The following is a 15,851-nucleotide window of genomic DNA, read 5'->3' as shown; positions in this document are numbered from 1 at the left end:
GGATCGATCGATCCACAAGTGGATCGATCGATCTGGATCTTCTGGTCTCCAACTCCGCAACTGCTTCAAATGCTCGGCAGAATGACCTGTCTTCACTAATTCGGGTATAAATCTTGAATGCACCGTTAGATTTCCTTCAAACCACTTGTAAGCTCAAGCTAACATCTTCATATAACTTGTGTAAAAAATGCAGAAAGATCTAACGGTGGAAAGTATTCCATCTGAGGCAAAACGTCTGACACTTCTAAACGAAACTGCATCTCCAAATGTGTGTTTATATCCCAAAACAGCTCGTTTTCCTCCGAAGCAACCTAAAACCTGTAGAAACTCGATAAACGACTAAAAGACTCTAAAAACACACTTTGACTCGATAAACATATGATGTAAGAAAGAAAACAAAGACTCAAAACCGATAAAAACACAACATATCACTACAAACTGTTGTTTAGGCTAATTAGCTACGTAGAGAAATTTTGTTAACATATTTGCCAAAATTATTCATTAAAATGTAACAAATGTAACCAAACATGGAAGAGATGTAACAAATCACATTGAATCCAATTGACCTCAAACCATAACCTTATTGAAGAGAAGATGCGATTAAGATCTTGACAAGCAAAGGAGATGAAAGGTACCAAACTTGGATTGCAAAAATTGGAGTTTACCAACCAAAATAACCTTGAGTATGAAAGGTGAGCCACAACTGGAAAAGCTTTTTGCGTTTTTTTCGTAATTCGTATACGTAAAACATACCATTTTCGAAAAAGAGCCAAGAAGGTCGCCTTGTTGGTGCAAGTCGAGTGGACCCAAATGAGGAGTTGATGCCATGAAGGTGAAATTAGAACGTTAAATACATGCTAATTGCAGAAGAATAACAGTACAAAAAAAATAAGTCGTCGAAAATTTTGACCGTAAAACCGGAAATCCATTCGATCGATTTTTTCTAGGAATTCAAAGAGTTGAAAAATTAGTATAAGTAACTTGAAATCTTTTAATATCACTCATCAAATTATGTATTTTTTGGGTGGATCAAAACAAAATTGAACAACGGTAAAAGTAATTTTAAAACTTTGGGCCTGAGTATGTAAATAAAATTGGGCCTTTCACATTAGTAGGTAAATTAATATTTTATTATTAAAGAAAACAAACAAAAACCTAAGGAAATCGTCTTGTTGAATCGCCGTTTTTACAGAACCAGCGGAAAACCTAAACACAGATCTGTAAAGGTTAAGTCGATCTTCATCAACTCTTCCTTGTAAGGAAAAGATCTCATACGAGGAAGAAGAAGAAGATGACCTTAATTTTATCTGAGTGAAATCTTAAATTACCCAGAAAGAAGAATGACGAACAGTTCGTCATCGAAGAAACAAGCTCAAGATCAGCCTGAAACTAGCGAACCAACTCTCAAATCACTCAAAGCCAAAATGACTAAATCCGACGAAAAGGTGCGTCTTTTACTTTATTCAATCGAATTCAACATAAACCCAGAAGAGTAATACCACTTATTTTGTTTTGTATCCTCTTAAATTTTTCAAATTGGTCATCTTCACCAACTTAAAAATCTCTCCTTTTTTTTGGTTTAATCAGCAGAAGAAGCTTAAAGACATTGAAATAAGCGTTCCAATTGTGTATGGTAATGTAGCATTCTGGCTTGGCAAGAAGGCTAGTGAGTAAGTATCTCAACAACTGTAAAAACAGATTTTATTTCTGAAATTTTTAAATATAACAATTTGGGTTTATAGATTATTATTTAGGAGTTTAGTTCTTTTGGAATAGTGTGAAGCAAAGTTCTTATTTTTATTAGAAAAGTTAAAAATTTCCTATTTTTACAATACCGTTTAAAAAAAAAAGAGAGACAGTGTACATAAATGGTCATTAAGGTTTATTGGTTGTTGTTAGGGTTTTAGTTCTTTTGGATAATGACGAAAAGTTCTTACAAGAAACTTAGAAAGGTTATATTTTGACAATACCCTTGAATAAACGTGTTTGAGAGTTCCCTTGAATTGTGTGTTTCTTTAGGTATCAATCACACAAGTGGGCAGTATATGTTCGAGGGGCAACAAATGAAGATATCAGTGTTGTAGTAAAGAAAGTTGTATTTCAGCTTCATTCTAGTTTTAATAACCCGACGAGAGTTATCGAGGAGCCTCCATTTGAGGTATCGGAATCTGGTTGGGGAGAATTCGAGATTGCGATGACATTGCATTTCCACAGCGATGTCTGCGATAAGCCATTGAGTTTGTAAGTCCCCGTTAAATGGGTTTTTTAGTTCGTTAGTAGAAAATGCGAGCAATTGGAAGAGTTACTTATGAGTTATATTGTTGTTTTGGGTGGATACAACAGATATCATCATTTAAAGTTATACCCGGAAGATGAATCAGGTCCTTTGACAATGAAGAAGCCTGTGGTTGTGGAATCTTACGACGAGATTGTGTTTCCTGATCCTTCAGAAAGTTTTCTATCTAGGGTTCAGAATCATCCGGCTTTGACATTTCCAAGATTACCCTCTGGTTACAACTTGCCTGCTCCTAGTATGATCTTCTTATCTAAAGCTTCTTTCATTCTTTAGTTTAAGTTGATCATTGCCTTAAAATGTCGTCTCACACAACAAATTCTATGATTAGTGCAAGTGGAGGATACCGGCAAAAAGAAGAGAGGAGATACGAAAGATCATAGTTTGGGACAATGGTTCATGAGTTTCTCTGAAGCAGATGAGTTATTACAGCTTGCGGCTGCTCGTCAACAGGTAACTTGAAAACATTTAACTGTGTTTTCTTAATTTTGATATTAAGTTTAGACATTTAACTGTGATTTTGGATTGGTTCTTTGCTGGATAGGTTCAAGCTCATATTGCGAAACTGAGGCGACAAATAAGTTTGCTAGAGGGACAGAATCAGACCGTGAAAACAGGGTCAGACCTGTGAATCTGATTCTGTAGCCATCTTCCATTGAGTTGGGAGATTGGTATGTTGTAACATTACTGTGTATTAGCATAGATTTCCATTTATCTTGTATTAATAAACAACAAAAAAAAGATTAGTTTTAATTTCTTATTATAGGCTCTCTCTCCTCTGTTCCAGTTTCATAAACTCTTTTTAATACTCTTTAACTTATCAGTGACTGCAACTGCAAAAGAACTCTTCAAGATTCGACAAAGAATGCGTGCAAAATCCTCTGAGATTCCGTACCATTCCTATTGCAAGATCCCCAAACAAAGAACAAGATCCCCACTATAACCGTTTTGTTAAACTCCGTCGTCCCTTAAGAGTTTATTTCCACATTGTATAATGAATCAAAGCAAACAATAAATCAGTCTAGGTTAGTTTGGTATGCTGCGAGCGTTGTAGCTCACTGACTAACATTATTGAATGGAAAAAAGTGAAGCAACGGGGCTAAAATTTTAAAAATGAGGAACTCTTTTGCAACACCTTCACAAGAAGAGTTTCGTCGTTAGGAATCAAGAAGAGCTAATCCGCAGAAAGATGCTTTCGGGACTCTTTTGCAACACCTTCACAAGGTTTTCAGGGCTTGTTTGTCGGTAGGATCGATTGCAAAATCTAAGAATTTGATCAGAATCATCCCCAAGTCATATATCATATCATGCTTGCTTTTTCGGGACCTTTTAATGTTGATGCTTGATATAATACATAGTGACTACTTGAATGTTACATACAATCAAAATCAAAACCATGAATCTTTTTCCCTTAGATTAGTCGTCGCTTTTGTTTCATATGAAAAAATATTCACACATGCATACACTAAAACGTTTGATAAAATTATTAGTGCTTCTCATGATTCAACACTGCGGACCGACCGGTGTCCGGTTTGTAGTAACCGGGCTTCGTATCTGGTATCCACCATCACAATTACTGACAATTTGATTATTAAAATTTTTAAAGATAGACACCATCATGAAACTCCTCTAATCACTTTAGCTTCTCCTTTTGAAGTTGTCACTGAGTATCCTCTTCTACGATCAAAACAAAACACACCATCACAATTACTGACAATTTGATTATTAAAATTTTTAAAGATAGACACCATCATGAAACGGTTTGACAATATTCAATCAAAACCCTCATAAGTCACGTACTGTATATCTCCTAAACTAATGATCATAAAAATATGGATATTGATTTTGGGAGTGAAAAATAAAAGGATCTTACCGTGAAATTGTGTTAGAGATGAAATAAGAGAAACGTCTAGAAAGAGAAAGAGATTGAGCCATTTTTAAAAACTTTTCTAATAATGTTAATGAGGAAGAAATTAACTTACTGATTTAGTATTACCAGAGGAGAGCTATATATGTATAGCGAACATGCCAAATGTTGTTAAAAAGTATATCTTAATTTAACAATCATAGAACCAAAAGCATATACAATAAATAAAATCAGTATCTCACGTTTTCATTCTTCCTGAGGAATAAACGGAAAAACGGTCTATTTCCCCACGAGAACTATCACATCACGCCAGATAGAACCCGTTCTTTGACCTCGGTCTATATGTTCATAAAACGGAAGTTAAATACCTATTTCCCCACGAAATGAAAGTTTAATAGCTTAATCTCCATGAACCGTGGTTACGTCGGTGAATTTTGGGTTTCTTCGGTTTACTGTTTAGTTAACCATTTATAACCAGAGAAAACCCGATTAAACCCAAAAACGCTTCTGTTACCGAAGCCACTACGTTGGAGATTGTAAATGCCCTTCTTCTTCTTCTTTCCTCTTCTTCTTCTTCTCTTCTTCACCAGATTTCAAGATCTGGGTTTCCTTTTTGTCAAAATTGAAATTCGAATTTTCTTCTTGTGATTAAAGCACATATGATTAAGATTATTACTCCCTCTGTTCCAATATATAAGATGTTTTAGACCTTTTCATTTGTTCTATTATATAAGATTTTCTCAACTTTCAATGCATGATTTATATTAGTTTAATAGTTTTTAATTATTTTAAGTATGCAGTATCTTCTTCTATTGGTTGAATTTTCATAAATGAGAAAACATTTATTGTTCTTAATCTCTGTGCTTTTAGTCCAAATATCTTATATATTGGGACAGAGGGAGTATTAGCCAAAATCTCATAACCTCTAATTGAGATATAGCTTATATGATTCAGATTCACTATCAAGCTCGTCTTTTTTAACAGAAACAAAATCAAAACTAAAGGAAACACAAACCCAGATCACAATAATCTACTCATGACCCCCTAACTGGAAACATGGCCGTTGCCGCCGCGTCACCGTAGCACCAGCCCTCGTCGGAGAAATATCTCTTTCACCACCACGACGACGTTTCACTTTACTCTTCCTAACAAATCCTTAGAAATCGACAAAGGGCTACGTAGCGTGACGTAAGCATTCTTGTAATCAGCTTTCGTTATTTACAAAATCCAACGCTTCTTCTTCTTCCCAATTTCCCATCCATGTTCAGTGTATTCACCTTCTCCACATCGAATCTATAAAAAACAGAGTTTGAAGAGATCTTATGAAATCACGATTAAGAAACTCGAATTTGAAGTTATATAAAAGCAATTGACGAAGATGAGTAAATTTACAGAAAATCAATTAAATTGGAAGTTACAGAGAAGACTAAATACTTGCATCCGAGATCGATTTGGCCAAGAAGAGAGACTGTTCAAAGCTTGTCAAAATCGACGACCCCATTGATCTCATCAACCAAAAGAAGTTAGTCTAATTTGTATTGTTTTTAAATGAAGAAAATCCAACCAAAATATACCAAAATATTTTCAGGTGAAGAAGAAGAAGAAGTCGGATCGTTAATGGTCGGTCAAGTTCGGCTTAATTTTGATACTTTCGGTTTAGTTTGGTTAAAATTTGTTTTAAGATGGTTAAGACTGAATTGGTCTATAATAAACCAAAAAAAAACCGGACATGTGGATTAATAGATATCGAAGTATCAATTCGGGGAGATTTAGATGTATAACTTTTGATTCATGGAGAAATATGTATATAACTTTTTTTCAGGGACATCTAAATCGTGGTCATAGTTTAGGCTCTATCTGGCGTGATACGCATACTTCTCATGGGGACATAGACCGTTTTTCCGGAATAAACTTATAGAAGATTCTATGATGAGCGGAAATGTTACTCCACGTGTGGGATGAAACGATTTCGATCGTCGAATCAAGGTTAATGGAGGTGTGAACGTGTCTTGATCGGACGCGTCAGAAAAGAAAAATTCAATTATGGTTAATGAAGTTATGAAATGATCCCACGTCTTGCTTTATATTTCTTACAAAATTATAAGACGTGTAAAAAAATCAATCACAAGTATTATATATAATCACTAATCAGTGATGGTCTTAAAAGTTATAAAAATAAGTAGTGATTTGTGACCAATTTTTTATGGGATAAACATAGAGGATATATGTCAAAGATGATGTGTCGATGAAAAAACGAAACCATTACTTAATTGTTTTTTTTTATTATGATGGAGAATTTGGAAGGGAATATTTTAAAATGTACCACATTTAAACAATTGGCATTCAATATATACCACTTTTGGAAAAGCTTTTCAAAATGTACCATTTCTCAATCCCACGCGCTCGACCATGGACGAAAATACCCCTGATTGGGACAGAGAGGCTGTGTCAGAGACGGAGACAGCTTCACTCGGCGCTTCCAAAGAAGGAGCAGGGCATCAATTAATGCTGCACGGTTACATGTGGTAGATAATTGATTTTAATTAATAGAAATGATAATAGAGTAGGGTTAGGCCATTAATTGCTCTCTTAATATATCAGAAAAAAGAGCTTTGTAGATCTGAAAAAACTGGAAATCTGGGGAGAAAACGCTGATGCTGGGCGAAATTGGAGTTCTGGTTGAAGAAGGGTGCATTTAAAGCTAAAGAAGGTAAAATTTATTGCAATATTTTTTGTCCACAGAAAAAGGGTAGATTTGTTTGTTTGTGATAAATGCAACCACCCACAGTCTAAGATGGTGGTATTTATTGGAAGACGACAGGTACTGATGGACGAAGAAGTAATGATATTGGTCGGTTGCTGGGAATGCAAAGAAAGTGGAGAGTGGCGATTCAAGATGTCGGCAAAGAAATATGCAAAGTGTGTAGACGTAAGCGCAGGAGATACGATTGCTGATGTTGAGCAGAAAATTGCCGCAGCGTTTGGAGTAGACAGAAGAAGGACAAAAATGGAGCTGAGTTTTTGGTTCGAAGGAGGAGACACTGTCTACACGCAGCAAAAGATGCCGCCAGTCTCTGTTGACAGCGAGAGTTCATTGTCGAAATTCAAAAAGGTAAGAATAGAAAAGGGAGGTATGAACATGTATCTATGTTTAGAAGAAGACGATGAAGATGTGTCAAATCTCGGGGGACAAGACGATTTTCGGGGACAAGATATGGCGCGACAGCACAGAGGTGAGAGTGAAAGCACGCAGATAATTCCTGTAACTTTTGAGGAAGAGGACTTTTTAGAGGAAATATATGCGTTTGAAGAATCTTATAAAAGGAAGGAAGCTGTGCTGCAAAAGGGAAAAGCTAAGCGGGGACGAGAAGAGGAACTGGTGGTAGCATTGGGCACGGATAGTGGAGGATGGGCATCCGAGTCGGAAGACAACATGTTAAGTGAGGGAGAAGATTCAGGCGACTATGACTTTGATAATATGAGGGAGTTGATCGATAGGGAGTACCCGCCGGATTGGGATCCTTGGAAGGATTCGAGGAAGAAAGCATTGACAATTGCAGACAGATCTCCGCGGGGACAAAAGGGTAGAGTGGAGGACGATATATATTCCGGTATGGAGGACGATATATACGAGGACGATATGTATGTGGGGGACGAAAGTGTGGATGCACTAGGAGGACAAACCCAGCCAATACTAGTCGATGTCGAGGTTAATCAGATGGACGGAAGGGAAGATACCACAACATTTGATGAAGGTGAAGAGGAATGTGGAAAACTGCGGGGACAAAAGGGGACAACTTCACAAGGATGGGGACAAAGTGCAGAAATGTCACTCGAACTGACAGAATCGTTGGGTCCACCAGAGGGACAAAACCAGCCAATACTAGTCGAAGTTGAGGTAAATCAGATCGATGGAAGAGAAGATGCGACAGCATTTGTTGAAGGTGGAGAGGAAAGTGGAGACATGTCAATCCAACTGGGGCAGACCAGAATGAGGCAAGTGGACGTTACGGTGACACCGTTGGAAAGAAGAGAAGATGCCTCAACTTTTAAGGCTTTTGAGGAAGGAGAAGGACAAGGAAATTTGGAGGTGACAATGGGATGTAGTGTTGGAGAGGAAAGTGCAGAAATGAGGCAGATAAGGTCGCAACTTACAATGGGGGAGACAATGTTTACTGAACTTGTGGGGGACGATATTGTGATGGGTAGAGATGCCGCACCGTTCAGGGACAACGCAGTCGGAGTTGCGCAGGACAAGGCTAACATGAATCTTAGGAAAGCTGGGGATTCAATATATATTGGGCGGATATTCCAGAACAAAGGCGAGTTGCATAAGGCATTAACTGTGTACTCTATAAAAAGGCTATTCAATTTCCGAATAAAAGCTTCCGACAAGACGCGTGTAATTGCAGTATACCATGATAAAAAATGTAATTGGAGGGTATATGCAACGTTTCACGAGAACTCGGAGAATGTGGAAATTCGAACAGCGAGTTTAAGACATAGTTGTGATGTGAAAGTGCGGTCAAAGTACGGGATGAAAGCAACACGATCGATTCTAGGCGAGTTGCTAAAAGCAAAATATGCGCATGGAAATAAGGGACCTAGAGCCTGTGAACTACCAGAGATAGTATTGGCTGAACTAAACGTTACCATATAATACATGAAAGCTTGGAACGCGAAAGAGATGGCAATGAAAAAAGCTCGTGGCAGTGAAGAAGAAAGCTATAAGTTCTTGCAGACATATCTCCATCTGTTAAGGACAACTAATTCAGGTACGCTGTCCACAGTCCATACGGATTATACTGAGGAGGGGGAAATCTGTTTCAAATATTTATTTTTTGCGTTTGGGGCTTCAGTTGCTGGGTATAAGTATTTACGGAAAGTAATAGTGATAGATGGAACACAGACTAAAGGAAAATACAAAAGCTGTTTAGTTGCTGCCAGTGGACAAGATGGAAATTATCAAATATTCCCATTGGCATTCGGAGTCATTGACAGTGAGAACATAGCAGGGTGGACGTGGTTTTTCAAACAACTGTTACAGTTTGTCCCTGATAAAGACGATCTTGTCTTCGTCTCCGACAGACATGCGGCCATATATGCTGGACTAAGGACAGTGTATCCACTTGCAAAGCACGCTTGCTGCACTGTGCATTTATTTAGGAACGTTGTCCACCATTTCAAGTGTGAGGGGCTTGCTAAAATGGTGTCCAATGCGGCTAGATCTTACACTGTGGGAGATTTGCGATATTGGTTTGAAGAAATTCAGAAAAGAGACATCAATTGTGCCAATTATTTGGTAGAGATAGGAATATCTCATTGGACACTTGCGTACTTCCCGGGAATGCGATACAATGTGATGAGCAGCAATATCTCGGAGTCCCTAAATGCTGCAATGCAAAAAGCCATAGATTTCCCGATAGTGACGATGGTAGAATTCATTAGGACTATGTTAATGCGTTGGTTTTACGAGAGAAGAGAAGCTGCAACTAGAACGAGGACAAGATGTACGCCAGAGATCGAGGAAATGCTAATAGATCACCTGAAATTAGCGACAGATTGTGCTGTCATAGCAGCAAGTGAATGGATTTATCAAGTAAACAACGATTTTGGTATCGTTTTCACTGTGGATCTAGAGAAAAAAACATGTACTTGCAGAGTATTTGATGTGCTAATGGTGCCGTGTTGTCACGCTTTAGCCGCGGTGGGGATAAGGAACATGGACATTTACTCCCTGATCGGGAACTATGCATTCGTGACGGAGTGGCGTAAGCTCTGGCGTGCCCATATTCTACCTCCGCCTAAGGAAAAAGACACGGAGGTCCCAAACGTAGTTAGTGAAATGGTTGTGAATCCACCAAAAACAAGAAGACCAGGCGGAAGACCAAAGACCGTACGCATACCATCGCGGGGAGAGTATCAGGTAACAAATTAAGAGTCTTAAATGAGTTTGGTCCTTCAACACAAAATAATTAATTGTGTCCATGTATGTGTTGCAGGGCAAAGGAGGGAAGAAAAAAAAACCTAACAAATGCACCACATGTGGGAAGGATGGCCACAACAGAGCAACTTGCAAAAATCCTATCTAAGTTTTAGGGAATAATACTTCGGCGGCTTTTGGTCCATGAAGTATTGCGGAAAAGAGGGTTTATCGTTACTTAGGTTGGATAGGCCACGGGAAATTTGTTTAGTCCATGGCTTAACATCCATTTTTTTAGTCCATGGCTTAACACGGAAAGTATAACTAATATATATTTATTTTTTGGTAATTGGATGTAGTATGACATGTATGGGTATCTTTTGGCAAGCACATCTCACAACTTATCGAACAAAAACTATATATATTTATCATATACATCTTCGGGGAAGACAAAAATATATGGGAGACCATATAAAGGAAAAACAAACAAATCATAAGACCCACCAATTAACACAGAGAGGACAGGGGTTCCAAACATTACAGTTGGAATATTCTGAATATCGACGAGGGGGATGGATCAAGTAGCACGTATAGCCAGTCCAGTTGAATCTAAGTTGGGTTAGGGCAATCTTCTTAATATCGGATATCACAAGCTTGGCCACACGATCAGCGTTGCGAGAAGAGACAACTTCTTGTTTGAATAGATTCATGGCGATGATCGCATCCTTAGGTCTATTAATAGAGACAAGGTAGAGACCCTTGGTGAAAAGAATTTTGTCGGATGGATCGGGTATATGAGCGAGCATGTCCATTGCTTCTTTGATTAAACCTTCAACTGCAGCGAGCCTAATGCTCTCTAAGTAACAAGCAGCATGATTTCCAGCCTTTACACATCGTAAAATAAAGAAGTAAATGGGTGAACCGATGAAAACATTTTGAGGATGCGCTTCAAGGAGAGCCAGAGAAGTCTCCCGCAAAACAGAAGGATCAAGTGCGAGACGCATGCCAGCGTTCCCAGAGAGAATAAGGGGACCTAAGTGTCGGTAACATGACTTACCAACAAGAAGGACAATCGATACTCTAAGATGTTTGGGAAGCTTTTGCCACAAAAACATATCAAGGAATTGGAATTAGGAATGGTTTAGCACAATGAATGTCGTTACTTACCTATATATAGATGGGATTACTAATTAATGGTTGGGGACAATGAATGCTGCTGTTAGAGATTTTGAATTAGTAGTTGGGGACAATGAATGTGGAAAAGTAAATACTAATTAAAGTGACAAGACCTATCTCATTATTAGGTGACTAACTATTCTAAGGGATAACTGTTTAGCAGTTTCGTATTGCATTGGGGGACGTGAATCTACAATTTACGGTAGCTTGTCGGCATAGAAATAAGTAGATCTGGGGCGAGATATCTTGATACTTCATATTTTTACAATATATATAAGTTGTAGAATTGAGTCGAAGCTTGGAAGCGTCTCGGGGACAATAATCGCGTGTAAGCAAAAACACGTTTGGAGGACACGAACGTCTCTAAGTGATAGCTTCATATCTTAAATATAGATAACTTGTAGAATTCGGGCTACAATAAAAGAGGGACGAACATTACACGATAGTCCCCAGTAGACAACATGATATAAAAAATGGGGGACATAATAGCCGAAGGATGAAAAAAGAGCTATTAAAGCTACATATAAGTGCCAAGCACGAACGCGGCTACGGGGACAATAATCGCAAGGACGAGAACGATGATTTTAGGACACGAACGAGCGACGTCGACAATGGAACGAGGGGAGCGTTGCAAAAGACATAAATTCTGCTGAAGCAATTTAATGTCTTCCTGGTAAAGGTCCAGACGATCGCACATCAAGGCAAGATCCATGTGCTCCCCGTTAGGGGCGGTAAGTAGGAACTTAAGGTGTTCTTCCTGTTCCCTAATAGAGCACTTAACCGCTGAAATCTCGTCCATAAATGCCTCGTCCAACCATTTAACAAGATGGCGCCCAGGTCGGTCTTGAATACAAACATAGCAAATGTAACTATAGTAGATCGAATTATTGAATATAGTAAGAGTGGGATTTAAACTTACATCTCTCTTCTCTCACTGATAAAACTGCCTGCCAGGGTTGTCCTCGGAGAGTGAATTCGCAAGTACGACCGTCCCTCCGCAGTAACAGTGACGAGGTATACCAAGATTTTCAAAAGACATTGGCCCGGGATAAACAGGTCCATAAGAACTAAGAGATTCTCGGGATGAATCCAATGACTGGCTATAACTATGGAGGCCCATGGTCCGTGGGAAACAATTAGATGGTAGAAATTATGGAGTAGGCTGGGGGGATTTTGAGAGAAAGGGGATAATTGTGTAGATGAAGAGATCATTAATGTGGAGAGATAAATAGAGACTGATGCCCAAAAATCTTGAAAAGAATATAATATAAATTTATTAAGCAAAAAGTTACCTTTTCGCTGATGTGATGACACAGAAGGAAAATCATGGGGAAGCGTAACGGGTTAGGGGAGAGAATAGTGGAGAGCAACTGGCTTCTACTGTTGTTATTGGGTATCTAAACGTTGACTTTTTTGTAAAAATTGCCTATCCAAAATTGCGACAGGGACAACATAATATAGAATATTTTAGGAGACAGGATCTCTGTTTGCGGAGGACAACCTAAATATCCCAGTAGTTCCTAAATAGATAGCAGTTTAAAAATATTTAGTTCCTAAGCATCCAAGTAGCATCCAAGAAGAAAACAAAGAAGAGTAAATAATTATTACAAAAAGACATAAGTTCTTAAGCAGAAATATTGAAAGGGGCATCACAGCCGGAGAGGCTGAACAAACTCCTCGAAGATGTCGACAGCAAATCTCATCCTGATATTCTCCACAAGTTCTTCAGTTATGATGTCGTGACTAATGTTTTGGAAATGAAGCTCAATGTACTTCATAGCAAGCGGGCCACTGTCGTCTTCATGTTCGCTTTGAAAGATTTCAGGGAGACGATCAAAGGCGAACTCAGGGGGAACTTGATGATTGCAGAGAACATCTTGGGGGACAAGTGATTTGATGATAAAAGGAAGCAACACAACGAGAGGTTTCATGAGCACGCCCATCTGTTTGTCGGTTTTGGCAGCCACGTTAGGGTCAAGAACACCTATGGTACCCTCTTTCAGATCTATGACAAGCGCAGCCCAGTGGCCCCCAGACAGATGTAAAGGCGCGTACAGAGTGTCGACATCAGAAAACCAAGCCTGTCTCGTGAATCGGCCAGGGACTATACCCCTGACGTAGTCCCGTATCTTACTGTTCCACGGCCACTCAGATTTACTTTTAGACTTCTTGAAACGAGAATAGAGTTCGCTAAGGGTAAGCGAAAACCATGAATCAAGTATGGCAGACCTACTCTGGACCAAAGTATCCCCAAACCTCCGAGCCAACAGGCTTAGCATGGCATCGATGTGCTGGATTGTATAGAGGACAATAATTAATTTAAGGGACATGATATTATAAAATGCAGGTATCATTGGTTTACAACGTACCTCTTGGTGGACAGAATGGTGAAGAGTAAGCATATCCTTAAAAAATGATTTGGGGACAACATGTGCATCTAGGACGAACTCCCTGACCATTAATGGAAAATAGTAATTTAAAGTTTGGGGAAAAAGAAGTAAGTAATGAATTCAATAAGAAACTGAATTACCTCTGGCGATAAGATTTGAGAGTGGACAAGAAATGTTTCCGAAGATCATCATTTACTAGGACAAACGGGTGCAAAACCTCATCAGTTGATTGGGAAACACTATTGGTCCCTGTGGATTCTTGTCCCTGGACTGGAATAGGGTCACGGAAACGGTGGGGTTTATTCCTTGCCCTTTTGGGAGGGAGGATCGGCTTAGAAGAATCCCCGCCAAGAGAAGAAGATTTTCTCTTTTTCCCAGAGGGACTTTTTTCTGAAATTGCCACACCACCAGTAGCATTCCCCTATAAAAAAAGGTATTTTAGGGAAAGGGACAAACAGAACCACAATTAAAATGCTGAAAATTTATGAGATACCTCTTGATCGTCAACCAGTTGTTCATCAGCACCTCTTGAGGATTTAAAAAGCTCTGGCGGCCATGCTTTGTTTGCCTAGATGAATGGGCACGACAGGTTAGGGACAAGAAATTAGAATTTGCGTTTTAGTTATTACAGAAATAAGTATTATACCTCGTCCATAGCTTCATCTTGGTGATCCTCGTCTTCAGACCTTCCTTCACTATCACCACTACTCTCGTCACCCTCTTTGGGTTCATGGTCCCCAGAAACAGACTTATCCTCTAAAACCTCAGTCTCAACATCGTCCCCGGAGACATCAACAGACTTTTCAATTACTTCTTCTCTTCTGTCCTCGCACTCAACAACATCAACGTGCTCAGACACACCAACAGACTTATTCTCTATAGCTTCCCTTCTCTCCTCACCAACAAATCCCACGTCCTCAGACACACCAAAAGAATTTCCACCAGCAACCTGTTATAGTTGATTAGAAGAGAGGATCATATCCATGGAAAGACACAAGTATCCACGTTGAAACAGAGACAAACCTGCTCTGTATCTTGATCGTCCTCTGATTCATCAGCCGAACTGATCTCCTCTACATCTTGATGAGGCGTTTGGAAGTCGTTGGGCTAAAAGTAAAGAGAATTAAAAGTAAAAAAGGATTAGAAAAACAAAAAACTCCACCACATAAGAAAACAAATAATGACTTTAGTTAAACTTACGTTGTGATCTTCAGGAAAATTCTCTTTAACAGACTTTCCAACCAGGACCTGTGTAAAATGGTTTAGGAACCATTTCCAGAAAGAGGTAGACAAAAAAAAAATGTAATATACAAACCTCATCTGCAACTTCTTCGTCCTCGGATTCCTCTGTGTTGTCCTCACTAATGGTTGGCAATGGAGTTTGGAAGTCTTTTGGCTGAATAATATGTAAGAAACAGAGGTTATTCAACGTCAAAACAATAGAGAAGGACCAAAAGCAACAAGGAAACTTACGTTGTGATCAATAGAGAACTTCGAGGAAGAAGGACTAGAAGGAGATGGATGAATAGTAGGACCAGAAGCAACAAGACCAGGAGAAGGTCCAAACGGACCAGACTGAGCAGGACCAGAGGGAGATGCATAAGACTGGTTGAGGTTTTGTAAAACATCAGACACTCCTCCGTACTCAGACCAGGCTTGCCGCTGAAACTCCTCCAAAAGTTGAGAATTACTTTTCCCCTTAGACGACGATTGAGGAGAACTTGGGGCGGGAGGGTCTATCTGGACATGGGGGGAATCAGAGGTCTGCCCACTAGGGACCTTGTTGATATTTATATTTTCTGGGGGACCATGCGTTTGTCCCTCAGTAACAGCGTTTGTTAATGGGACATCTGTGTGTCCCCCGGACTCCTTGTTTACATTTGCATTATTAGGGGGACCATAGGTTTGTCCCTCAGATGGTTTGTTTTTACCTGGTGAAGCAGCTTCCGGAGGGGGGGTTGTTGGAAACTTCCCACCATGGCGCAGATTGCAAATAATCTCGTCTAAGAGTTCGTCTTTCAATAAAGACTTCTCTACTCCATACATCCGACAAACTTCACCCATCAATTCAACCTTCAATTCCTCTTTCATGTCACGGAACTTCGAATTAACTTCTTCCATGATCAGAGCATGGAGAACATCTTTACCTTCAGTCCCTGCTGGGGGACAAAAGTCTTCATCGACCTTCCCTTTACCTTTTGA

General features: G+C 39.2%; 2 protein-coding genes across 3 annotated transcripts; one reads left to right on the top strand and one right to left on the bottom strand.

Moving 5' to 3' along the window:
• Window positions 1-1,173: 1,173 nt before the first annotated feature.
• On the top strand, window positions 1,174-3,099 carry LOC9299543 (transcription initiation factor TFIID subunit 14b). Of its 2 annotated transcripts, none has more exons than XM_021016210.1 (6): window positions 1,174-1,445; window positions 1,591-1,670; window positions 2,020-2,241; window positions 2,344-2,531; window positions 2,625-2,746; window positions 2,838-3,099. In XM_021016210.1, exons 1-6 carry the CDS (start codon window positions 1,341-1,343, stop codon window positions 2,922-2,924), a joined length of 804 nt encoding a protein of 267 aa, XP_020871869.1. In that variant the 5' UTR covers window positions 1,174-1,340; the 3' UTR covers window positions 2,925-3,099. The 2 variants fall into 2 exon arrangements, with proteins under 2 accessions (XP_020871869.1, XP_002865236.1); XM_002865190.2 differs by having other exon boundaries at window positions 1,588-1,670; window positions 2,838-3,085.
• A 9,689-nt stretch (window positions 3,100-12,788) lies between these two features.
• On the bottom strand, window positions 12,789-13,671 carry LOC110225630. The gene is made up of 2 exons (XM_021015418.1): window positions 13,629-13,671; window positions 12,789-13,550 (listed from the first exon to the last, which is right to left on the bottom strand). The coding sequence occupies exons 1-2, from the start codon at window positions 13,659-13,661 to the stop codon at window positions 12,909-12,911; spliced, it is 675 nt and encodes a 224-aa protein (XP_020871077.1). The 5' UTR covers window positions 13,662-13,671; the 3' UTR covers window positions 12,789-12,908.
• Between the last annotated feature and the right edge of the window lie 2,180 nt (window positions 13,672-15,851).

The sequence above is a fragment of the Arabidopsis lyrata genome, assembly GCF_000004255.2.
Source record: "Arabidopsis lyrata subsp. lyrata unplaced genomic scaffold ARALYscaffold_8, whole genome shotgun sequence".
Classification (NCBI taxonomy): Eukaryota; Viridiplantae; Streptophyta; class Magnoliopsida; order Brassicales; family Brassicaceae; genus Arabidopsis; species Arabidopsis lyrata.
This window is presented reverse-complemented; position numbering and strand designations above follow the sequence as displayed.